The sequence below is a fragment of the Heptranchias perlo genome, chromosome 23 (assembly GCF_035084215.1).
Source record: "Heptranchias perlo isolate sHepPer1 chromosome 23, sHepPer1.hap1, whole genome shotgun sequence".
In the NCBI taxonomy this organism is placed as follows: domain Eukaryota; kingdom Metazoa; phylum Chordata; class Chondrichthyes; order Hexanchiformes; family Hexanchidae; genus Heptranchias; species Heptranchias perlo.
Genome location: NC_090347.1, coordinates 34,197,902 through 34,223,029, shown reverse-complemented (window position 1 = coordinate 34,223,029; position 25,128 = coordinate 34,197,902). Strand labels below are relative to the sequence as shown.

Genomic DNA, 25,128 nt, shown 5'->3' with positions numbered 1-25,128 from the left:
TGAGCCAGCCATCCACCAGCGCAGATACACACACCTTGGTGGGTCCCCGTCCTCACTTAGTTGGGCTTGCACATGGTGAGTCACCACGCACATGTGAGCACGAGTAGATCCTAGTGGCAGGGGCAGCCGTAGAGAGTCTGCGTAGGTGGGAGCACTCTTCTCCGGGCTCTGCTCAGCTGGACACAGATGCTGAATCCTGGGGGCCAGCTGTGAAAACAAGAGTCATCGAGGGGCAGCAGCACATTGCTGAGGTACTGGAACAGCTGTCACGCGCACTCTCCACAATCGCGCAGAGGATGGAGGAGTCCAACTCCTGCACGAGTGGAATACTGTCACAGGGACGTGAAGGCATCCCTGAGATAATGTCGCGGGTAGGTGCGGAAATGTCTGCAATGGAGGAAAGGCTAGCCTCCATCGAGCGTCAAGCACGGCTCAACAATGAGTCCATTCAGGCCCTGACAACGGCCGTTCGGGTTCAGGGTGAGCAACATTCTGCCACCTTAAACAGACTGACAGGCACCTTACAATTGGCCTTCCAAGGCTTCACACAAGTCCTCCAAACTGTCATCCAGCACAGTGGAAGGAGTGATGTGGGCCTGGGCCAGAAGAGGGATGATGGTGAAAGGGGACGTGGAAGTGGGGACGACACTCAAAGCTCTCACGTCTCACCCGTTGCCCCCTCTCAACCAGTACCCGCAATGCTGCCCCCTCTCCAGGTGGCCGAGACTGCCCCTGCACAGGTGCAGCTGGAGCAGACTTTGGAGGCGCCCTCATGGGCACCGATACCCAGAAGGCTTCCGCGCAAAGCATCTCATCGGTCAGGGCATGGACAAGAGCAACTTGCCACTACCTCTGCTGAAGCCACAGGGGGTAGCACCACGTAGGGGTTCCCGCAAACGTTAGGCGAAGGATTTGTGAGCACAAAGGGGATGCACAAGGGTGTAAGACGAAATGTCATGTTTTTCATTTATTTTCCTTTGTTTTGCAAAAAATCATAAAAAATTGTTCTCACCACTACTGCCACGCCTTTGAAAATCTTGTCTGGTTTCCGCAATAATGCCCTTTCCTGAGGATCGTCGTAAAGACCCACACACCTGATCCCACCCATTGCGTCACTGCAGAGTGGGTGTAGGTGTATTTGTAGGGCTCTTTTGTGCAGACGACAGACACGCCGGCCATGTCCCCGGTGGCACACAAAGGATGCGGAGAAGTTGTTGAGGGCAGTGGTGACTTTGACAGCAACAGGTAAGAAGATGGTGCTCAGGCCAGCCGGGAGCAGCTCGGTACGAAGGAGGCTGCAGATGTCTACGACTACATGTCGAGTGACTCTGAGTCTCCGTGTGCACTGCTGCTCAGAGAGGTCCAGGAAGCTGAGCCTTGGTCTGTAGACCCTGTGGCGAGGGTAGTGCCTTCTGCAACGCATCTCTGTCTGCTGTTGTCCTCCTTCCTGCTGTGCAGGTGGATGTGTCATAGCACTGTGTGTGGAGCTCCACGTGTCTGAGGTGGACAGCGTGGCCGGCGAGGCTGGTGATTCTGTTCGTCCTCAGAGGTCATGACTGCAGCTATGGCGGCCCCCATCCGGAAGATGTACGTTTGAGGGGGTCCGCAAGGTTGGTAAATGTGTCTGCACACAGAGGTTGAGGTTCCAAGTTTGTGAATTTTATTGTTAGGAGGAGAGTGTGAAGGCCAAACTTTGTCCAAAGTGACAGAGTGGTCTCCTGCAATGAGTGAGGGTCTCCCACCTCACCTGTTAAATGGACCTTTGCAGCTGCCACAGGCTGGTGGCTGCAACACGTCCATTTCAACTGGGTGTGTTTCCCCCAGTAGGGGAAACACTCTCCATTTAGTTGAAAATCCCACCCCTCCTAAAATATCCTACAAATCAGGTCTGCTGATGACCTGAACTATCAAATTAATTGCCGTAAGCGGGATAGCCGGCGGGAGTCCCGCATGCGGGGGCTGCGTGCGCATCTAAGCGCGTCACTGGGGAACCTGGAAGTGGGCGGGTTGGAGCCGGGCTCTGGACCTGCCCCAGGAATCCCTGATTTTCGGAGCCACCCCCGCCACAAACGTCCAAAAATCGAGCCCAATAATCCAGGACAAAATTAACTGGCACAAGGAGCCCTAGTTAAATTGAAGTCAATGGGAATCAGGGGGAAAACTCTCCAGTGGCTGGAGTCATACCTATCACAAAGAAAGATGGTAGTGGTTGTTGGAGGCCAATCATCTCAGCCCCAGGGCATTGCTGCAGGAGTTCCTCAGGGCAGTGTCCTAGGCCCAACCATCTTCAGCTGCTTCATCAATGATCTTCCCTCCATCATAAGGTCAGAAATGGGGATGTTCGCTGATGACTGCACAGTGTTCAGTTCCATTCGCAACCCCTCAGATAATGAAGCAGTCCGAGCCTGCATGCAGCAAGACCTGGACAACATCCAGGCTTGGGCTGATAAGTGGCAAGTAACATTCGCGCCAGATAAGTGCCAGGCAATGAACATCTCCAACAAGAGAGAGTCCAACCACCTCCCCTTGACATTCAACGGCATTACCATCGCCGAATCCCCCACCATCAACATCCTGGGGGTCACCATTGACCAGAAACTTAACTGGACCAGCCATATAAATACTGTGACTACAAGGGCAGGTCAGAGGCTGGGTATTCTGCGGCAAGTGACTCACCTCCTGACTCCCCAAAGCCTTTCCACCATCTACAAGGCACAAGTCAGGAGTGTGATGGAATACTCTCCACTTGCCTGGATGAGTGCAGCTCCAACAACACTCAAGAAGCTCGACACCATCCAAGATAAAGCAGCCCGCTTGATTGGCACCCCATCCACCACCCTAAACATTCACTCCCTTCACCACTGGCACACTGTGGCTGCAGTGTGCACCATCCACAGGATGCACTGCAGCAACTCGCCAAGGCTTCTTCGACAGCACCTCCCAAACCCGCGACCTCTACCACCTGGAAGGACAAGGGCAGCAGGCGCATGGGAACAACACCACCTGCACGTTCCCCTCCAAGTCACACACCATCCCGACTTGGAAATATATCGCCGTTCCTTCATTGTCGCTGGGTCAAAATCCTGGAACTCCCTTCCTAACAGCACTGTGGGAGAACCGTCACCACACGGACTGCAGCGGTTCAAGAAGGCGGCTCACCACCACCTTCTCGAGGGCAATTAGGGATGGGCAATAAATGCCGGCCTTGCCAGCGACGCCCACATCCCGTGAACGAATAAAAAAAAAGTATGGGCTAATAATTGAAAGTCAGCACAGATTTGTTAACGGAAAATCGTGTTTGAATAGGTTGATTGAGTTCTTTGATGAAATAACAGAGGGGGTTGATGAGGATAGTGTGGTTGATGTGTTTATGGACTTTCAAAAAGCATTGATAAAGTACCACATAATAGACTTGTTAGCAAAATTAAAGCCCATCGGATTAAAGGAACAGTGGCAATGTGGATACAAAATTGGCTAAGGGACAGAAAACAGGGAGTCGTGGTGAAGGGCTGGTTGTTTTTCAGACTAGAGGGAAGTATACAGTGGTGTTCCTCAGGGGTCAGTATTAGGACCACTGCTCTTTTTGATGTATGTTAATGACCTGGGCTTGGGTATACAGGGTATAATTTCAAAGTTTGCAGATGATTGAGATCAATAGATTTTTGGACTCTAAGGGAATGAAGGGATATGGGAAAATGGAGTTGAGGTCGAAGATTAGCCATGATCTTATTGAATGGTACAGCAGGCTCATGGGGCCATATGGCCTACTCCTGCTCCTATTTATTATGGTGTTATGACATAAAACTTGGAAATGTAGTAAACAATGTGAAAGATAGTGACAGACTTCAGGAGGACAGACTGGTGAAATAGTCAGACACATGGCAGATGAAATTTAACACAGAGAAGTGTGAAGTGATACATTTTGGTAGGAAGAATGAGGTGAGGCAATATAAACTAAATAGTACAATTTTAAAGGGAGTGCAGGAACAGACAGACCTGGGGGTGCACATACACAAATCTGTGAAGGTGGCAGGACAAGTTGAGAAGGCTGTTAAAATACTTATGGGATCCTGGGCTTTATTAATAGAGGCATAGAGAACAAAAGCAAGGATATTATGCTAAACCTTTATAAAAGAAAACTAGTTAGGCTTCAGCTGGAGTATTGTGTTCCATTCTGGACACCACACTTCAGGAAGGATGTCAAGACTGTCAGGAAGGCTGGGGTTGTTCTCTTTGGAACAGACAAAGCTGAGGGGTGATTTAATTGAGGTGTATAAAATTATGAGGGGCCTAGATAGGGTGGATAGGAAGGACCTATTTCCCTTAGCAGAGAGGTCAATAACCAGGGGGCATAGATTTAAAATAATTAGTAGAAGGATTAGAGGGGAGTTGAGGAGAAAGCTTTTCACCCAGAGGGCAGTGGGGGTCTGGAATTCACTGCCTGAAAGGGTGGTAGAGGCAGAAATGCTCAACTTATTAAAAAGTACTTGGATGTGCACTTGAAGTGCCGTAACCTACAAGGTTACAAACCAAGAGCTGGAAAGTGGGATTAGGCTGGATAGCTCTTTTTCGGCTGGCACAGACACGATGGGCTGAATGGCCTCCTTCTGTGCCGTAAATTTCTACGATTCTAAGGCCTCAGAGAGGATGCAGAAGAGATTTACTAGAAGGTAACAGGGATGAAAGACTTCAGTTATGTAGGGAGACTGGAGAAGCTACGGTTGCTCTCCTTAGAATCGAGAAGGTTATGGGGAGATTTGATAGAGGTATTCAAAATCATATGAATTGTTTTGAATCTATCAAAATCAGTTTTGATAGAGTCAATAAGGAAAAACTGTTTCCAGTGCCAGAATGATTGGTAACTGGAGGACACAGATTTAAGGTGATCGACAAAAGAGCCAGAGCCGATACGAGGAAACATTTTTTTTAACGCAGCGAATTGTAGTGATCTGAAATGCACTGCCTGAAAGGGTGGTGGAAGCTGATTCAGCAGTAATTTTCAAAAGGGAATTGGATAAATACTTGAAGGAAAAAATTTTACAGGGCTATGGGAAAAGAGCAGGGGAATGGGACTAATTGGATAGCGCTTTCAAAGAGCTGGCACAGGCACTATGGGTCAAATGGCTTCCCCCCTGTGATGTAACATACTGTGAATTAAGTTGGAGACATTGCAAAACTGGAAACTTTTGAGGGAAAGGAAACATATTTTAAGGATGTTGAAGAAAGCAGAGTACTGAGGTAGCAAGTGTAAATTATCCCACTTGTCAGAATCAGCATTTAGAAGTGTAAACACTGCTACATTTACACTTAGCTTGCGTGTCGGCCTTGCCTTATGCATTCTCGCATCGGAGTCAAAAGGTCTCGAGTTCAAACCCCACTCCATGATTTGAGCAAATGATCTGGACTGACACCTCAGTGAGGGAGTGCTGCACTGTCAGAGGTGCCGTTTTTCATATGAGACATTAAGCTCTCTAATGTTGATGTTAAAGATCCCATGGCACTATTCGAAAAGGAACAGGGGAGTTTTCCCATTGTCTGGTCAAAAGTTATCAATCAACATCACAAACAGATTATCTGGGTATGTGTTTCACTGCTGTGCCCAAATTGGCTGCCATGTTTTCCTACATTACAACAGTGGCTACTTCACTGGCTGTGAAGTGCTTTGGGACGTCTTGAGCTCAAGAAAAGCGCTATATAAATTAAAGTTATTTCTTTCTTAGCTTGATGCTGTTCAATTCCATTTAGTTTGATTTAATCTTATTTTGCTGTGGTCATGTCACGTGTTATCAGGGCCACTGACTTATCAGCACTAGTGGAAATTCAGGATCTGGGACCAGGAATGGGGCTCAAAACTGCCCTTTGACCCCTTTCAGGCCATCAGACTCCCCCCACTATGTTCCTGCCTGTCAGCCTCCTCCCTAAAACTGCCTGCCTATTTGGGCTTCCTGGCACCCTTTCCATTGCATTCCCAGTCCTGCCTTACAGTGCGCTTGCTAATTTACGAGTCTTCAAGAAACAAATTTCCATAAACAAACAAAAGTGACTCCATTAAATGATCAAAAGTTCAAATGTAGTTTTCAAGTTTTTATAAACATTGATTTACCTGTAAGCCTCAAATATGGTTTGGTATCTCAGTAAGCTAAGATTTTTAAACTGAATTTGGAACACCAATCAAGAGGAACCCACTAATTCAAATTTATCTTCAAGCTAGGCTTAAATCAATCAATTAGAATAAATACATTTCAACTCAACCATTGAGAAAAAGAAACATTCTTAATGAACAACTGTATTTTTTGTTTCTGTCAAAAGAAACCACAGGCTGTAGTGTACAGAGGCAAAAATTGAGCAGTTCATAGTAGAAAAGGAGCAGGTATCAATTTGAAATGTGACATTTGCCTGACAAAGCTGAGAATTTATTTGTTTGGAAAAAGTAAAGAAACTCAAATGCTCACAGGATAAAGGAGAGATTCACTTCTACTTCAACTCAGAGAAACCTACTGATGCATGCTTAGAGTGCACAGGTATGGCAGTAAACCCCTTCAACTGTTCTGGTGAAAACTATCTAGTTAAAGCCTCGGCTTTTGAGACTGGCTGAGGCCTTGAAGATTAAAAGACACCAAATATAATTTAATGATATTGTGAAGCATACTTCAAAACTTTTATTCTAGAGATATTAAATTTCAGGTACTGAGAAAGAAAATGGTGGACAGAACTTGTGCTTTTTTAAAAAAAACGATAATGGGAAGATTTTCTCAATTGATCATTTGGGAGTGATTGTCTTCATAAATCCTTAATAGTTTCCTAGTTGTTTTCCTCTCTTTTGATTTGTATGTTATCTACCTCTTTGGTTCTGCTTTGCTATATTTTACTCTAAACCAATCAGAAAAATGTACAGGAAAAAATATTATGGGAAGTAAGAGCAACACTTACAGGATGTGTTATTTATACACAAAGATTAATACATTCTGTCAATATTAGTGGATGTCGCATGGCATTGCTCTTGATGCATGAGGTTGCACTGTTTTATGTTGTATAACATACAATATTTACCAGGTCAGGTTGGTGCCATATTCTTTTCTGGGGTAAAAAGCAAAAGTGGAGAAAGGAGACAGTATCGGGTCACATGCCTGATTTTAGAAGCTGTACAATTGGTGGCACCGCGCACAGTAGCATCAATTCTGTTGGATAGAAGGCTGAGTGGTCTTAGCATTAAGAATGCAACAGCTCAACCTAACTTCGAGAACAAGCTTGGAGGACTCAATCAGAAGTAAAATTAACAGGAAACCAAGTTGTGATTGATAGGGCAATTCTTTCAAATTATTGGTAGATTTCATGGCGAGTTGGAGCATATGCTGTTTTACATGAGATAATGTACAATATATTAGGAAGTCACTGATGTATAAATATTGAATGATTCATTGTCTTTTTATTAAGAGTAATCAGTACCTGATTGTAATTACGTTACTGAACTAGTAATCCAGAGGCCTAGACTAATAATCCAGAGAATGACAGTTCAAATCCCACCATGGTTCGAGAACTTGAATTCAGTTTATAAAAAATATGGAAATAAAAAGCTGGTATCAAGTGATCATGAAGCTGTTGGAGTGTCATAAAAACCCAACTGGTTTATTAATGTCCTTTAGGGAAAGAAATCTGCTGTTCTTGTCCAGTCTGACCTATGTGACTCCAGTTCCACACCAACATGGTTGACTCTTAACTGCCCTCTGAAGTGACCTAGCAAGCCACTCAAGTTGTATTAGACTGCTACAAAGAAATCCCACCACCATAGGCAACTAGGAATGGGCAATAAATGCCAGCCTTACCAGCGACACCCACATCCAGAGAATGAATAAATAAAAAAGAGTTGGTACTATTTTGTGGTTTCAATTCCATGATTTTGTGTGTATTTGCACATAATGTGTTTAATGCATTATGGTGTATTTCAGAATGTCTGATTGTGGTGGTTTATTGTGCGTGTTGGGAATAAAAGGATATTAGCTAAAAATTAAGAAATTAATGTAAAATAGAGTAAACGAGAGTAATTATATAAAAATTGAAATGAAACTAATTTATTTGAAAAATATGAAGTTGCAATATAAATTTAGAAGTTTATAGTAGTTAAAATAATATCAAATATAATCAGTGTAGACTAATTTTTATTGCGCATGCAACATAATTTGTATGGAGTATTTTGTGTATACATAGATTACAATTATTTACAGAAGTGTGTATTTGTGAATGCTACTTTTCTTACTGGGGGAAAGCTGCATTCATGTTGATCAGAGGCTGTGGATGTGTCATGAGGCAGCAATTTGGGACATAGTAGTTCAATGAAAAAATTGTTTTCAAAGGGAATGGGATTGTGTTGAAGTTTATGAGACTGTTAAATTGGATGTGCAACAGACTTAACCGTAAGGTTGTGGAGTTTGGGCTGAGTGGTGGAAAGGTATAAAACATTTGGAGAGGGAGGAAAAAAGAACAGGGATGCAGAAAGGTTGTTGCTGGTGAGTAGGTGGTAAAGTTGGAGTTTGGGTTAGGGAGTAGGAAAGGCTGCCACGTACAGGAGAGTTAGAGCCTGCAGACAGTTTGAGAATGCATGCGAAAGTGCCACAAGTGGGAAGCCGAGCGTGAGGCGGGTGATAGAGAGAATAGTGAGGGAAGATGGGAGCTGGAGATAAAGCAGGGACGTAAGGCATGGACTGGGGGGTGGGGTGGGCGTCGGAGTGGAGGCAGGGCTTCCCGTACAGTGAGGGAAACCCCTCACTGGAAATCTCACCTCACACACCCAAAAGTCGGGTTGCTGCTGTCATCAGGAACTGCCATTAAGTTTCTTATGCGCTTTTAAAAATGTTAAAGGCCCGGAACTTACTCCAAAAATAACAGAGCGCTGAACAGCGCTCACCGTTATTTAAGGGCAAATGGAAGAGCAACTTCCAGCGAGCACATGTGCATAGTCAAATGCAGAAATCTGGAAGTCGCTCTATAAGATGCCCTGCTCCTCCAAAAGTTGCATGGGAAGGAGATCTTGCTGACTGGAATGAATGGACCAGAGCGAAGTTGCTCTCCTGCCCAGCTTGAAACAAACTAATCTACAAAGAGAAAGGTATGCTCAGTTTTTTTTTTAGGTCCAAGCTAACTTATAACAGCGTGGTAAGTATCAATGACTGCCAGACAACCTCTCTGGCACTAAAAATTAACTTTTAAAAATGTGGAGTCTCATTCCTTCCAATTTTAATTGTTGGACATTTAAACAAAAATTAAATTATAATTTTTAAAACTTTTTCTTTGTCACTTTTATCTCTGTCTTTTAATTCTGTATTTTTTACCTCGCTTTATTTTGCTTTCTCCAACAGATTTTACATTGAATTTACTGTTGTAGCTTTCACTTCCTGGTTCTATGTCTGCATGGCTTGTCAAGGATGCTTAAATCTGATTGGTTAAGGGGACAGAGCACTCCTTCCCCTGCTTACACAGCTCACTTATGCCCGGGAGAGGACACTGTACTTTCCTGCACTAAAGCCCGTGGATCGTTTGCGGTTAAGTTTAAATCTAATGAGCAGCAGGCACCGTTTTATCGCCGCTCAGAGCAAATTCCTGGCCAATAGCTTAATATTTTCAAAAATGTTCAAGAAACTTAAAGCTTGTTCCCAGTCACAACAGGAATCTGGCTTTTGAGAGTAGAGAAGGGAGGACACCAGTTACTACACCACCCACTGACCATCAAAACTTCGAGTTAGGAGAACTTACATAGTGTCAGAAGCTGAAGATCTCAAGCAAAGGTAAGCAAAATGTTCTAGCATGACAGAAGAGTGTGCTAGTGAGAGGAAGTGACAGTTGCAAGATTTGAGCATATACACAAGACTTAATATGACAAATAGTTTTTTTAAAAACAAACGTCTATCCATAAGACAGCAGTTTGACAATCTTAATAAATTACAATTCAATTATTAAATATCAACTCACTTTCAAAATTTGCAGGTAACAATTTAACTGCATCCAGCCAAAGGATAGTGGAGTGAAACTTGACAATAACAATGGTTTTCAAAGTAGCAGTTTACCTCTAAGTCATGCAATGACTGGATTTGTTAGAACGAGCCTGTACAAAACTTTCTTTCAGGCACAAAAGCTCAGTTCTTACTGTTGAGAGCTAATGTACACTTTCAACAAACCCTCCACAAACGAATACACATTCTTGTAAATTATCTGTATTGACGATTAAATCCTTATTTTGAAGTGAAAAGTAACAGCATATTTTCTATAGAATTGTTAAAATACATTACACAGTCTAGGATTACAAATTCACTCAAAACTTTGGAGTAAGGTTGAAAAGTTCTGAAATTCTAAAAGGTATGACCTTGTGTGTTGCTTTGAAGAGACTGAGTGTTCCCAAAAGCAAAATATATGCACGTCTCAAACTTTCAATTAAAAGGGTCAGCAGACTGGGGCTTAACATAACTGAAAAACAAATACTATTTTGCCTTACTGCCATGTATGGTCGGCATCCTGCATCCCTTGTTTTGGCAATAGAATCTACTAGTTGTCCACTAATACCAAAGTCACAGAGTTTAATATTGCCATTCCTGTCCATAAGAATATTGGAAGGCTTGATATCTGCAACAAAACAAACATTTTTTTGAGTCAGTATAATGTAACACAACTGCTGTCTATTACATCAAACACAAGGCTTCCTGTAAAAATAGATAGGGATTAAAATCGCTCTCTGCAGTGGACAAATGTTACAATTGTTCAAATATCCAGTGATGGAATGCACTAAATACTATAAAATATGCTTCTAACAGCAATTTGGAGGCAATTACTAAGTGAATGCATCAAATTTGAGCTTCTCCAAAGGCTGTGGATAAATTTATAACCTGATGTGGTACAGTCATACAGATTAACCATTTTCAATCCATGGACTGTGCTGAGTTATCTGATCTCAGCCAGGATGTAATGCATTAACATGTAAGTTTTGTTCTTTCTATTGACCTTGTGAATGTTTTGGTTTAAATCATGAATGCTGGCACATCAGGCAACTAGCTTGCAGGGACCACTGGGTCAATAAGGCAGAGGAGTTGTACTATTAATAAATATTAGTGCAACGTCCTTAAAATTTCCAAAGTTTTTTTTTTAAGTGTACTCAGCTTTATAGAAGCACTTTTTAAAAAAAAACTATTTTTGTTGGAGCTGCTGAAGCATCTTTAACTAGACTGGTCCAACTTCCTCCAGAGTGATTGGAATGACAGATGTAATAGGGAGTCTCACATGCCTGTCACTGTTCCACAATCAGCATGTGGGCCGGAATGCACAGCTGCAGTCTCCTCAGTCCACCCACAGTGAAAATGGCAGTTTTGGTCCAGTACCACGAGTCCTACTCTGCGAGAAGTCAACTTTAAAAAAAAATGATTTCTATTTTGATTAGGATTTGCCACCAGCAATCAACCAATTTTAATGACTCTGCCAAACACACCAATTGAATTTTCTTGCTATACCCAGTTCAGTAACTCATTTACGCAGTGTTTCCTCCATTCACCATCTAAAGCAAAACATTGAAAGAAATCTACCAATTCAAAAAAGTCAAAAGTATTCAAATTAAGGGGAATTATTTTTAATTGTTTCATTAAGAAATGTGCCGAGACTGCATCTTTTGATAGTTGCTGACAAAATTAAATTTCAAGATGGAAACATCCATCTTTCTTTTACTGGTACAGCTTTTTAAAAAATTTCAAAATATACTTTATTTCATAGAATTTAAAGATACACACAGTTCAATGTAAAAATCAATTCCAAAGCAGTACAATTCAAACCAATACATTACAGATCATACACAAAGCGATCTCAATATTACAATTCATACACTGTATTTCTTACGCCTCATGATGTACAATACAAGGTGGGGTGGCCTTACAGTGGCCTTTGCGTAGGTCGCACCTTGCTTCAGTGCGTCCCGTAGCACGTACTCCTCGACCTTGGAGTGTGCCAATCGGCAACACTCGGTCGTGGACCGCTCCTTCAGCTGGAAGACCATCAAGTTTTGGGTGGACCAAAGGGCCTCCTTCACCGGGTTGATAGTCTTCCACCTGCAGGTGATATCTGTCTCGGTGTGCCCCCCGGGGAACAGCCTGTACAGCACAGCGTCCTGTGTTACCAAACTGTTTGGGATGAATCGGGACAGATACCAATGCATCTCTCTCCACACCCTCTGCGCGAAGGGGCAGCCCATCAGGAGGTGGACGAAGGTCTCATCCCCGCCGCAGCCTTGAGGGTGGCTCGTGGTGGCGTTGAGATTCTGTGCGTGTTGGGAGGACTGCACCGCGAGGGCCTTTCTCACCACCCTCCAGGCTACATCGTGGTGCCTGTTCCTAAGTTCTGGGGACGAGACGTTCTGCCAAATGGCATCCACCGTCTGGTCGGGCCCGGACTCTTACCTCGATGAATTATTTTCAAGTTTTCTTTTAAGTAGTTAAGTGCTTTCACAGTCTGGAAGAGAACAGATGCACATTAGCTTCATGCAGATCTTTTATAAAATACTACATTTACGTTGAAAATAAACCCTATTAACCTCTAACAATAACATGCCCTAGTGCAACAGAAGATAAATATAATTAAAAGATAGAAGGACTGGAACCTAATTTTCAATGACAGTTTATAACGAAGTCACTATTGCCAAAATAAGCAATACATATTTTTCCAGGAATTTTCATAAAGAAGCCACATTACCTTTCTCGAAATACCCAACCTAGCCGATAAAACTATCAAAAAGTTTCTCAATTATCCACTTCAATACAGCATTGGATTATTAATAGTTTATTCAAATGTCATAACATGTCCCCTCCCAAAAGAGGAAAATCAGTTGTTTCTGCTAATTATGTATTTGTTGCATCCATGCTTCAAAATAGCTTGAAACTTTCTAGGTCATCCTAATGATATATATTTTTTAAAAATGGATGCGTGATGCTTGTAGTGCACAATTTACCCATAAGATGCATCATTGGTAAACTAGAGAATTAAAATATATGGGAAAACAGTTTTATCCAAAAATGTTTACCTCATACCTATATTAGAACACACTTAACTCATTAAGCAGGAAGTGACAGTTTATGAAAAGCTTTAAACCTTCACAAAAAAAGCAGGATAGCATGTTCTATATGGTGAACTAAAGTTAGGAAACAAACTAACCAACAAAATAAAATTATGCAATTAGAAATTTGTACTAAAGGTTTTTGTACTTAACTGTGACTATTATATACCTTTAATGCAATATGGAGAATCTGACAATCAACCGAGTAATTTTATTACACTATTTCTCAGATCTATCACATTTCATTACTTTTTGAACCACTCAAATCTGAATATTAAATCTCAAAAGGATCAATTATTAACTGGATGTTCAAGCTTTCGTCAGTTAAATGTCCTATTAGATTGAAATAATGCAAGTCTCAAATTTGTCTCTTTCCTAAGACATTAGCTTTAGGAGACTACACAAAGCACACCTTCATATGCAAGATATAAGCTGAATAATTTGCACAGTAATTTCACTCGTTAGAGCAAGTTGGAGTGCCTAATCAGCTGTCTAAAATTCAGCTAATATTTGTTCAAGAACTCACAAAAAGCCATTACTTCAACACTAGGAATTAACCATTCTACATACGTACATACGAATTAAGAGGAGTAGGCCATTCGACCCCTCGAGCCTGCTCTGCCATTTGACAAGATCATGGCTGATCTGATTGCGACCTCAACCCTACTTTCCCGTCTACCTACTATAATCTTTGACTCCCTTGTTAATCAGGAATCTATCTAACTCAGCCTTAAAAATATTCAATAACCCTGCCTCCACCGCTCTCTGGGAAAGGGAATTCCACAGACTCATGACCCTCAGAGAAAAAAATTCTCCTCATCTCAGTCTTAAATGGGAGACCCCATATTTTTAAAACTGTGGCCCCTAGTTCTAGTCTCTCCCACAAGGGGAAACATCCTCTTAGCATCTACCCCTTCTAATCCCCTCAGGATCTTATATGTTTCAATAAGATCACCTCTCATTCTTCTAAACTCCAGTGTATACAGGCCCAACTTGTCCAACCTTTCCTAAGATAGCCCCCTCATCCTAGGAATCAGTCAAGTGAACCTTCTGAGTCGCCTCGAAAGCAATTATGTCCTTTCTTAAATAAGGAGACCAAAACTGCACACAGTATTCTAGATGTGGTCTCACCAATGCCCTGTACAACTGTTGCAAAACATCTCTACTTTTATATTCCATTCCCCTTGCAATAAATGACAACATTCCATTTGCCTTCCTAATCACTTGCTGTACCTGCATACTAACTTTATGTGATTCATGTACTGGGACATGCAGATCCCTCTGTACCTCAGAGTTCTGCAATCTCTTTCCATTTAAATAATATACTGCTTTTCTATTCCTCCTGCCAAAGTGGACAAGTTCACATTTTCCCACATTATACTCCGTCTACCAAATTTTTGCCCATTCACTAACCTATCTATATCCCTTTGCAGACTCCTTATGTCCTCTTCACAACTTACTTTCCTACCTACCTTTGTGTCAACAGCAAATTTAGCAACCATACATTCGGTCCCTTCATCCAAGTCATTGATTATGGATTGTAAATAGTTGAGGCCCAAGCACTAATCCCTGTGGCACTCCACTCGTTACATCTTGCCAACCTGAAAATGACCCATTTATGCCTACTTTGTTTCCTGTTAGCTAGCCAATCCTTTATCCATGCTAATATGTTTCCCCCGACACCATGAGCTCTTATTTTGTGTAGTAGCCTTTGATGTGGCACCTAGGATGCCACTGACAAATTTAGTTATCTCTGGCAGCCCCTTTCTATTTTGACAGACAAAAACCTATTAGGTTGACCATGTCACACCTTTAATGCAATGGCAAATGTTGTTCTAGCTTTTGGTTGGAATAAAAGAGGGGTAAATGTGGTGAACAAAACTGAAGTACAAGTCTATTTTTAATTTAAAGTCAATTGAAATGGTTTTGTAAATATCATTGTAAAACTTTCAGGGAGACAAGCCATTTTCCACCAAACTAAGGTTTAGGCAAGCACTCAATAAGCAATAAAATGATAAATTTATGATAAATTGTAGCCTTCATGTTGTATTATGTTCATTAACTGCAGAAACCAAATTGCTCCACAAATAACTTCTACAAAAAAAATGTATTAAGTTACTTACAGCTAATGTGATTTTGCCTAATATCTCCTCTGGGATAACATCATCTAATGCACCATATACATATTTGTAGAATTTGTCAAATGAGGTAGACATGAGCTCCATGCATATCCAACAATCGCCCTAATAAAAACAGAATCAAAAATCAGTCAGTCACTTTTCAGGCGGTTAATTCTGATTTGCACACAGGAACATAACTTTTTTGATTCAGGACCTGACTGAGGCAAGATATTCCCGTTCGGAGACAAACAAGCCAGGCTATCCGTTACTGTAGAACGGCAGTATATTAATCTCTCCAAACAGATGCTGCTGATGAACAGTGAAAATACTGTAACAGCCTCAAAGAAATCAGATATTGTAATATATCTGTCTGCGCCACCTACTTTACATACTAACCTCAGAGAATCAGTCTTTCACTTGCTCTCAAAACTAGGCTTGGTTACAAGGATCAGCAAATGTTGGAAGCAATGTAACTAGAAAGATCCAATAATAAATATTCAAGTTTAGTGTTGATAGATCTAAATATTAGAAAGAAACCTGGCTAGTATACCCAAACAGTAAACTATGACAATCACAATTGCCACTGTAAGACCAGTCTTGCTGCAGTCATTGTTTAAGCAGTTCCTGTTTATAGAGCAGTGCAAACCATTGCTCACTGTATGTTTCACACTGCTCTCAAATTGGAGAAAAGCAGAGCACGATTTATCAGTGCTTAAATGCAGGTTCAGAGCCATGCCAACAGCCAAATGTTGCTGAAAAGTGACCTACTCCTCTTGGCACTTTACAGACATGAAAAATATATGCAGTCTAATGAACCCTTCTAAATAATACTTTTGAAGTTTAAAAAAAAGTTGCTTTTAACACCAGTTTCACTTGCAAAAAAGCCAATGTGACGACAAAACCATGCAAGACCACTGACTGGATACAGGCACACACGAGTAGCCAAATCCTCAACTCACAGTTGTTAGGATTCAGTTACCTTGTCACTGCAAAACTGATACTGTATCTATTATGTATATTCTGATCTATTAAGACAAGTTATTGACATGTTCTCCACAATTATTCTGAGCCAGTTATATGATTAGACAAGATACATATCTAGACTGGCAATACATGGGAATATTATTGGGGGACCAAAGACAGATTTGGTGACCACTTTTCCAAGTATCTCCATTCTGTCTGCAAGTGTGACCCTAACTCCCCATGGCTCGCTACTTTAACATATCCTCCTATTTCCACTCCAGCCTCAATCTTTGATCTCTGATACCATTGCGACCATCCTCAAGTAAGCTTCAGGAACACTGTTTCATCTTTCTCCTGGACATTTTACAACCCACGTGTCTAAACACCGACTTTAGTGATTTCACCCATCTTCTTTACAGCAATGGCTGCTGTCCAGGGGATGGCGAGGCAGAATGACATTCTGCATATAGATTTTCTTTGTCAGAACACAATTCTAGAGGTAATAAAAGGGTCGAAGAGGGATCTGTGCCTAATGTTTGGGACTAATGTACCCTACTGTGATGCCGATATTTTCAGTTTTCATATCAGCCGAACTGCACCTACAAAGCTTGCTTTCTCCTCTCCCTCCCTCATTTCCTCCATTATTCTCACCTTTTCTTGTGTGGGCCTCTCACCATCTTAGTTATTGGCACATGGTTTTTGTTATTTTTATGTCCTTCCATTGCCTTACTGAAATGTTCTTTTATATCATCTAACAGTTTCCGGCTTTACTTTTAAACAGGTTGCAGGTTATTCAACCCATGAAATTACTTTGTGATTGGAGGATCCATTCTCTTCTGCCTCCCTCTTTTTCTAAATCTACTACAATGCTTGCTTATCTTAGCTCTGAAAAGGTTTTACCTGAAACATTAACCTGTCTTTTCCTTTTACAGATGCTGACTGGCCTGTGTATTTCCATCATTTTCCGTTTTTGTTGGCTAATATTTGAGGTATAACAGGAGGACAGCTACGACCACTGAGCATTCCTTTTTCTTTTTACTACAACCAGAATCTTGACTCTAAACCCAGGCTTATATTTAACTATATATTCTGTACAAGTTTTTCAATCACTGCACATATTTCTCATCTGCTTGAACATCAATTCATATGAACTGCATGTGTCTGAAAACTGATGGTTAGTCCTCAACAGAAATTGTACTTTGAAGCTTCAAATAGGTCAAGTAATTTTTTTATTTCTCTCACCTCTCTGAAGAGCGCTCCATAAAACTGAACAATATATGGACAGTCACTACTCCTCATTACAACATCTAGATCCATCAAAAGCTGTTTCTGTTCCTTCTCATCGACTGTTGATCGAATTCGCTGAAAGATGGCAACAATATACATTAGAAGAGTTTTGTTACAACTTAATCTATTTTTTTAAAAAAGTTCCCAGATACTCTAACTTTGCTCAAATTAAAATGAACAGTTGTGAACTTTAGCTTCTGCAGTTTAAAATCACATTATTATGGCTAGAATTTTAAGTTTATTGAAAAAAAAAGCTTCTATTTTCAATACTGTTGTGTGCTTTACTGTCAATTTGTATTGTAATTTTCAAAGTCGAATTCAGTCCTTTATAATTATCCAATCGAAGTATAATACAGGGACGTGGAAAACTTTAAATAAATTTGTGTTACTATTGAAATGACTCAATCAATGGAGTGTTAAGTCATGCGCACCCTGTGCTTATGCAACACAACTGTTTATACTTTTCCAATTGAAACAAATAATTATATGCTGGTTTAAACATTCTTTTAAGTAGCCTGCTGTTTACTGCTGCACCTGCAAAGGTAAATGCTGAAAAGCAAATCTGAACTAAACAGGCAAGCAGCATTTATAGATTCATGTACTCAAACAACAATTCACAGCTGATATCTTATAAGCATCTTGAGAAAGTCTGTAAACTTACACATAATGAACGAGTTCACATAATCAATCCTGCCTACTGACTCCATTAAACACTATGCAGTACTCCTTTAATGGCTAAGCGAGTTTATACAGTGAACAATCGAGTCATGCATGCTGGGTAGGTTCCAGGTTTAATCCTGGTGTTTGCAGAGTTTGAGGATCTGATGCTGTTTTGCTTTTGCACGTATATCTGTGGTAGCGGCGTCAACTGATAATGCCGGGTCTTTCACAGCAACAACTTGTCTTCCCAGCTGCCACTGTTAGCGAGTCACAGCAAGTATAGTTTTAGGTTGTAGCAGTGGAACAACCTGTGCTGCTAGCAGGGTCTTTGGGCAATACAAAAAACAGCTCAAGTCAGGGTAGTAGTGGAGGCATTACAATTAATCACAGGCATGTGGTGACTAGGTCGAGGTGACAGAAAACGACCAGCAGCTGTGGAACCATACCCCAGCAGGCAATTAATGCTTTTGCACTGTGCAATTTTACATTCAATCAGCAGTAAAGCCTGGTGGCACTGGTGTGGGTCTTGCACATTGTAAAAGCAGGAGAGGAAGGGAGAAAATTGGTGATGAAAACTGGCAAAAAGGTGCATCACAATATGTGATGCAAGGCAGAACATATGAAGTTTACTGTGCACACAATGTTTTTAATAAAAAGACAACGTTTGAATTATTAAAAGGTGCTTTTTACAAGAGAAACACATGGCTTCAAGTGTGACATTCAACTTCACTGTCACTATGAGTTCAGTTTCAAAACCTTATTGGAACATAACATGCACGTTAGACCATTAAATGTTAATTCACGTGTATTAGCAGTCTAGTTTTCACCGCAGTGAATCACCAGGGTAGAAGCAGAGGGAACAATAAAGCTCATAATAAAAATGCACCCTAATCAAAGATGATCTGTATCATATATCTGCACTAAGCTCTTGCTAATGCTGCATTCATCTGCTTAAGAATACATAAAAATTACTGAACAGTCAAAGCAGAAACTGTTCCTTTAGTTATCACTAAACTCAAAGTGCAAAAGCAAACTGTTAAGAACCCTCAAATTATAACTTTACAATGACTGAATGGTGCAGTAGGTTAGATGTCTTCTCTTCTCCAGGAGCACAGGTTCAAATCCATCCCACACTATTAAAATGAATATGTGCTCATTCTGGATGAATGTGCTTATTTTGGTGGCTTTAATGGCCAAGAGTTTGGGCAGTTTCAACTCAGTTCTTGTTGAGGCACATCAAAAAATGATCCCACCTACAAAATTGGCAGATTGTCAAACTTACTTGGAGAAGCTACAAAAGGTGATTACTGTGGGAAATGGAAAAGTTTACACTGCTGCAGTAAGGGTGCTCTCCTGAAATTGGGCGTTAAACTGTTGGGGCAAAGTGGAAGTGCGTCACTTAGCAACTGTCTGTACTACACATGAATTGGAAGCAGTTGATGCAGACAGCCCAGAACTGGTATACCTTTCCTTCAGTGCAAAAAAAAAAGTTTTAAAAAGTACAGAAATGAACATTTAACAGCTTTGTGCTCCAAATAAGTTTGTCAAGTTCATTACAATAAATATTTGAAATCCTGTTGATCCTTAAGATGCACGACAAGCCGCTTTTCACAAAATTTAGCTTACGGCTGATATAACTGCTTACTTTCACAGCCATAACCTGTCCGCTTGGGTTGTGGATCATTTTGTTCACAGAACCGTAGGCTCCACGTCCTATTTCCCCAAGGTCCTTTAGATCATCTGCAGTGAAGTCATACAACTGTTCTGGAGAGATCTTCAATTTCCCTGAAGATTCAATACTATGAGTCCGCAGCCTTTCTCTGCAACAGGATTTCAAGAATAACCATCAGAACTAGGGAAATGTTATTCATAATCAGTTACAATCCAATTTGCTGGTATGATATAATTCCTCTATTCTGGCTTCTGCAATTGAGGTATTGCTTAGTTCAATATGCTTCCCTATTTACCTGCAAAACTCAGCCATGGCAGCAGGTGGAAACCCATCTACTACAGATGTGTCAACACTTTTTCTCCTCCTCTCTCTTCTAAAGATACCAGTTCATTTAGACTTTGGCTTCATGGACAGCAGACACCTGCAGTTACCTCACTCAAGTGGCCATTCTTCACGTGAGCCTGAACAGCGATAAGGCTATTTCTTTAAGCGGGCATTATCATCTGATGTCAACATAGATGCACTTCTCAGCAGAACAGTAACCAGGAGCAGGAACTCTGCATTTTCTGATCCAGTGATGTGAAGGCAGACTGCTATCTTGGCTGAGGTCAGATGATTGAGCGACCAAATCCTGGGGCTTTGAGGTTCTGCATTGCTCAGTACTACATCAGTTAATATATTTACCCATTAAACCACCAGGGAAGATGGTTGCAAGCACTTTTGTTAAGAATACTCTAGTGTGCTGGATCACAATGTTCTGTACTTTTGAAATGGAATTTTACTAGCAGTACCAAAAAAAAGAGTTGCCATAGCATTCATGCTGAGTCAGGCAGCAGGTGATCTCGAAATGCATCATGAAAGCAGGCAGAACTGGTCAAATTAATTCTATTCAACACAAAGTAAATATACGACAATTCGCAGGTGAGGGAACTATAAAAACAAATGGAGTGTGTGTGTGTGTGTGTGTGTGTGTGTGTGTGTGTGTTTTTAAATAAATGGAAATAAAAGCAATTTTTTTCCCCTCAGTGAACAGTTAGTGTTTAGGCAAGGTTCATGCGCACAATAGTGCATTAAATGGTTAGAATGTTGGAAATGGCATCCCATTCAAATATATTACAGAATACCAGTACCATCTTTGCTAATATCCTGCATGCTATAAAGAAAAAAAATCCTTTCATCGAAGGACAAATCATCAATTAATTAATACTGAATGGTGCACTCCTCCCAGAATCACAACAGATTTGCTAAGTTTTATACTTTCTCAATCCAATTTTCTGTACCCACTAATCAAATGCAATGCCATACAGGAATTTACAGAATGTAATATTTTCTCAATACCGAAACCATGTTTTTCAGTGCCACCTAAACAACTGTAAAACTTCAAAATAATTGCAAAAGGCTGCTGCTGTCTGCCTCGAGAACGGCAACCATAATCACATCGACCAACCAAACTCTAAAAATAGAATTAAATTCAATTTGAACAACATTAAAGGCATACTTTGCACAGAATTACTTAGAAACTAATCAGTATTAGCTGTTTTAAGTAAATGCAATGACAATTACATGACAGTAGCAAATAGAAGCCATGTACCATCTGTAAGCTTACATTCATAAAATGACTAATTTTCAATCCTTCAAAGCCTTTCATAAAATCATGTGTTCCACACCATTTTCAAAAAGTTGATCGGAAATACTTCTTGCTTTGACTCAGTTTCTCCAAATAATCATGTAAACTAGGACTGACAAGCTCAGTAATTAGATATATTTTTTTATTTTTACTGGGGGAAATTCCAACTGACATCCAGCTACAATTGGGTTTAACAGGTCTTTTCCCATGTAATAATGTTGAAAAGCATGCTGTTACATCAAGACCAATTGCAGTATTTCAGATTAAAAAAAGGTAATTACTAATTTCAAACAGGAGTAGCAGCTAAATAAATGTCTTTTCATGAACTGAAGCAAAACTTCTCCCTTCTGCAACTGCATACTGAAGGACCAAAAGAAACGCAATCTGTTAGACTATATATGCTGTGTCAACGACAAAGACCCCAGGCATTAGTCAACGCTACTGAAACCTCACCATGCAGGAGAAAGATTTTCATGCAGCTGCCAAAACGTAAACATATAGAGCATATTTTTCACACTTCCCAAAATAACTACAGCTCTTGTATTATTGACTTTCCTTGCTGTGGACTATCAAATGTTACTGTTTGTTGCATTGGAGTGTAATGTCTATAAACCTATTCATGTAGGCCAGAAAAAACCTGCACAAGGGCATCCACTGTGTGCTTCAAGGCATGATGGCTGTAAGCATAGGGTGAGGAAGGGAATCTGCACCAATTTACAAACATTCTTTTTACACAATGCTATTTTGGTCAGGTTTGAAATGATCTCAATTTATTACTAATGCAGACAAAAACTTCACAACGTCAACATTGTTCACTGCACCAATGTATATTTGAATTTTACAAGCATCCCATTTATTTTTCTAACAAGTGTGTCATTGAACTTCAATTTTCCAAAAGGTTTGACAGTAACTTTCGTGATCCATAATCCCCTACACTAAGTTTCTTGCTTGTTTGTAGCAATTCCACTCATTTAACATTGCATTCCACAGGTACAAAGACAAACAAAATAAGGATACTTCATTTACAAAGCTCAGTACAGTAAAGGCAAACAAACTTCAGATACTATAGAAATTTTATGTTAACAGCTGGAAAAGAATAGCTAATCTTTGAACTAGAATAATTTTTAGCTCCCTCCATAAACCACTTGTTGACATGTAGTCCAGCTTAGGTGCCCTTAGTGACCATCACCTGTTATCTAACCCTATTTGTATGTTTCTGTCCAATTGCTCCCCATCGTTTTTTCCACCGTTAAAGGGAAAAAAATGTAGCAAACTTCAAGTCTCCACTGCTGCCTCCCATCAGCACATCAGCTGGGGAGACAGGGAATCTAAACAAACCTCTTTACAGTACTTTCTTTGATGTAATATCGTGTAGTGTTAGTTCTGCCAAGCTCCACCACTTAAAATTAAATCTGAACAAGTTGAGCTTGGAATCCAAACATCAGTCAAATTCAATTGCTGGAGCTACTTTTCACTCTAAGTTGGCGGGTCAGAGTTGGAAAAGAGACCGGCTTTGTGGGCTAAATTGCCTCTTCCTCTTACTAAACTCGGGTGACATTGCTAGTTTGGATGGAAAGTGATGTGATCATGGAATAAAATTACTTCAAAAAGCTTTTAGAAACTTAAGTAAATCTAGCTTTTGGAAAACTTATTGGCTTAGAACATGGCCTTTAACTTCTGAGACCTGGGTTCAAATTCAATTCACAATGATGGAAGGAAAAATCATCTCATTTTTCTGTAAGAGTCCTGCTTTCTAAATGTAAACAGATAAGTCTACAATAAAAATATATCCTTAACTTGCCATCACCAAGAGGTCACAAAGATGGTTAGTGCAGGAAACTGAAGCTCACATGCTGCTGTGCTTCCAGTTAGGTATATAGCACATTAAGTCACAGTAGAGAACTTCACTAGCACACCAGACAAGACATATCATTTGATATTGGCACTGGGCAACAAAAGTAGTTCCATTCCACAGCACTGACATTCCTGACCTCGACAAGTGAGCTGATAGCCCTCACTGAAATGTGGCTTGGTTGAGAAAAGGTCCGAATCGCACATATCTCAACATACATAGTTCAGGAAGGAATAGTGCATGTGCAGGTTGGGTGGAGCAGCCAACTTTGTTAGAAATGGTATAAAAAGTAGTGGAGCAAGGTAAAATTGCAAGTGGTGGTGAAACAATTGGGAAACACTCTGCTTCAAGTGGGATTCATCTGAAATACCAAAGTACTTTTGATGTGTTACAGACACCCAAACCAAGTGAGGGAAATGGATCTGCAGCTGCACAATCTAATCACTAAGTTGGTCAATGAAGAGAAGGTAGTGAAGATGGGAGATTTCAATTATCCACTTCTCAGGTGGGCGAACAAGGGATAGGCACCAGAGATGGGAGTCCCCAAAAGCATTTATTGATGCAATCAATGATTGCTCTCAATTCAACATGTAAGGACTAGCACCTGACGGATATCTTAGATTTATCGTTCAGTAATGAGTCACAGTTGATATCTGACCTAGGGGTGGGGGAGTACCTTGCTGATTCAGACCATGCCATTGTAAAGTTAAAATATTCAACTATCCTTCCAAAAAATGTCAGTTTTTCTTCCCTGGAATTCATAATGTTACTTTGTTGTTGCTGGAGAAGATGTCAACATAGAACATTTATGAGACGAACTATGCATGTTACCAAGCTACATGTAATCATTTGTCTTGTTTGAATTGATTGTGTTGACCAAATGCTCCCCATATTATAGAATGGACCATAAAGAGTTACAGCAGCAGATTTCCACATTTATCACAAAGGTGCTTTTCTAATTTATTGCTTCTGCACACAATGACCAAGCTGTAAGTTCTCCCTAATGGTTTTCTTTCATACAAAATGGTATGAAAATCATGAATCTTAGTCATTTTGACCTCAGCGTATCTGTAGAGTCCAACTGGAACCAATCTGTTATGCCACCAGGTTTTACCTCTTCTTCATGAACTCAGTTTGAAACTATTTTTACTTAGGCTGCACTGAACCACACTGATTCACTGGATCTGTGTTTTTCCTGGATCCCATCACCAAAAGGTTTCCATTGAGTGGATCTATTTCTTAGACAATTTGAAATTGGCTAAAGGTTCAAAATATACCAGGCTACAGCCGTGCTATCCACATAAGCATTCTTGGTGACAGTTCCTCCTTAGAACATATACAAGGCAACTGACTTTTTTTTTCACAAGTACGACTGCTTTGATCTGGTGAAAAAAGAGCTGAGGTGATTGAAAAATTGTAGTCAGTCAATCAACTCTTGCACATGGATTACCGAATATATCTGTGTGTTAGAGGCCAGCCTTTCATGAAGCTAAATTACTGCTGTACTAGTTCCATCTTAAGTCCATATACATTCTTCCCAGTACAAAACTAATTATAGGTACATTAGCTTAATTTAAACGGTGGTCTTTACAATAGTCATCTGCTTGATTTCTAAATTAATTTACCTAGAATATGTTTGTCAGACTGAACACAGGAAAGAAAGCAAAACCCATTCATAAAAGAATAAATAATTTGGATAGGCTGGTGGATGCAGGGTGACAGTAGTGTCTTTTTTAATTAAAAAAAAACACATAACTGAATTATAAATCTTATTCAAAGTGTCAGCTACAATTTCTAAACCTTAAACACATGCCAATTGCTAGCACCAACAGTACCAAAATATGATTCCAGAAGGCATGGAACTCACCT

At 40.5% G+C, this 25,128-nt stretch overlaps 1 protein-coding gene across 8 annotated transcripts in view; it reads right to left on the bottom strand.

Annotated features, from left to right (window-relative positions):
• map2k4a (mitogen-activated protein kinase kinase 4a) overlaps positions 1-25,128 on the bottom strand; it is a 191,580-nt gene that overhangs the window by 49,170 nt on the left and 117,282 nt on the right. For all 8 annotated transcript variants that reach the window (XM_068004322.1, XM_068004315.1, XM_068004317.1 and 5 more), the window contains 5 exons: positions 19,754-19,928; positions 17,404-17,523; positions 15,202-15,321; positions 12,426-12,477; positions 10,484-10,611 (listed from right to left, as the gene is read on the bottom strand). In XM_068004322.1, coding sequence (XP_067860423.1) covers positions 10,484-10,611; positions 12,426-12,477; positions 15,202-15,321; positions 17,404-17,523; positions 19,754-19,928 — 595 coding nt within the window. The remainder of the gene's footprint in view (positions 1-10,483; positions 10,612-12,425; positions 12,478-15,201; positions 15,322-17,403; positions 17,524-19,753; positions 19,929-25,128) is intronic.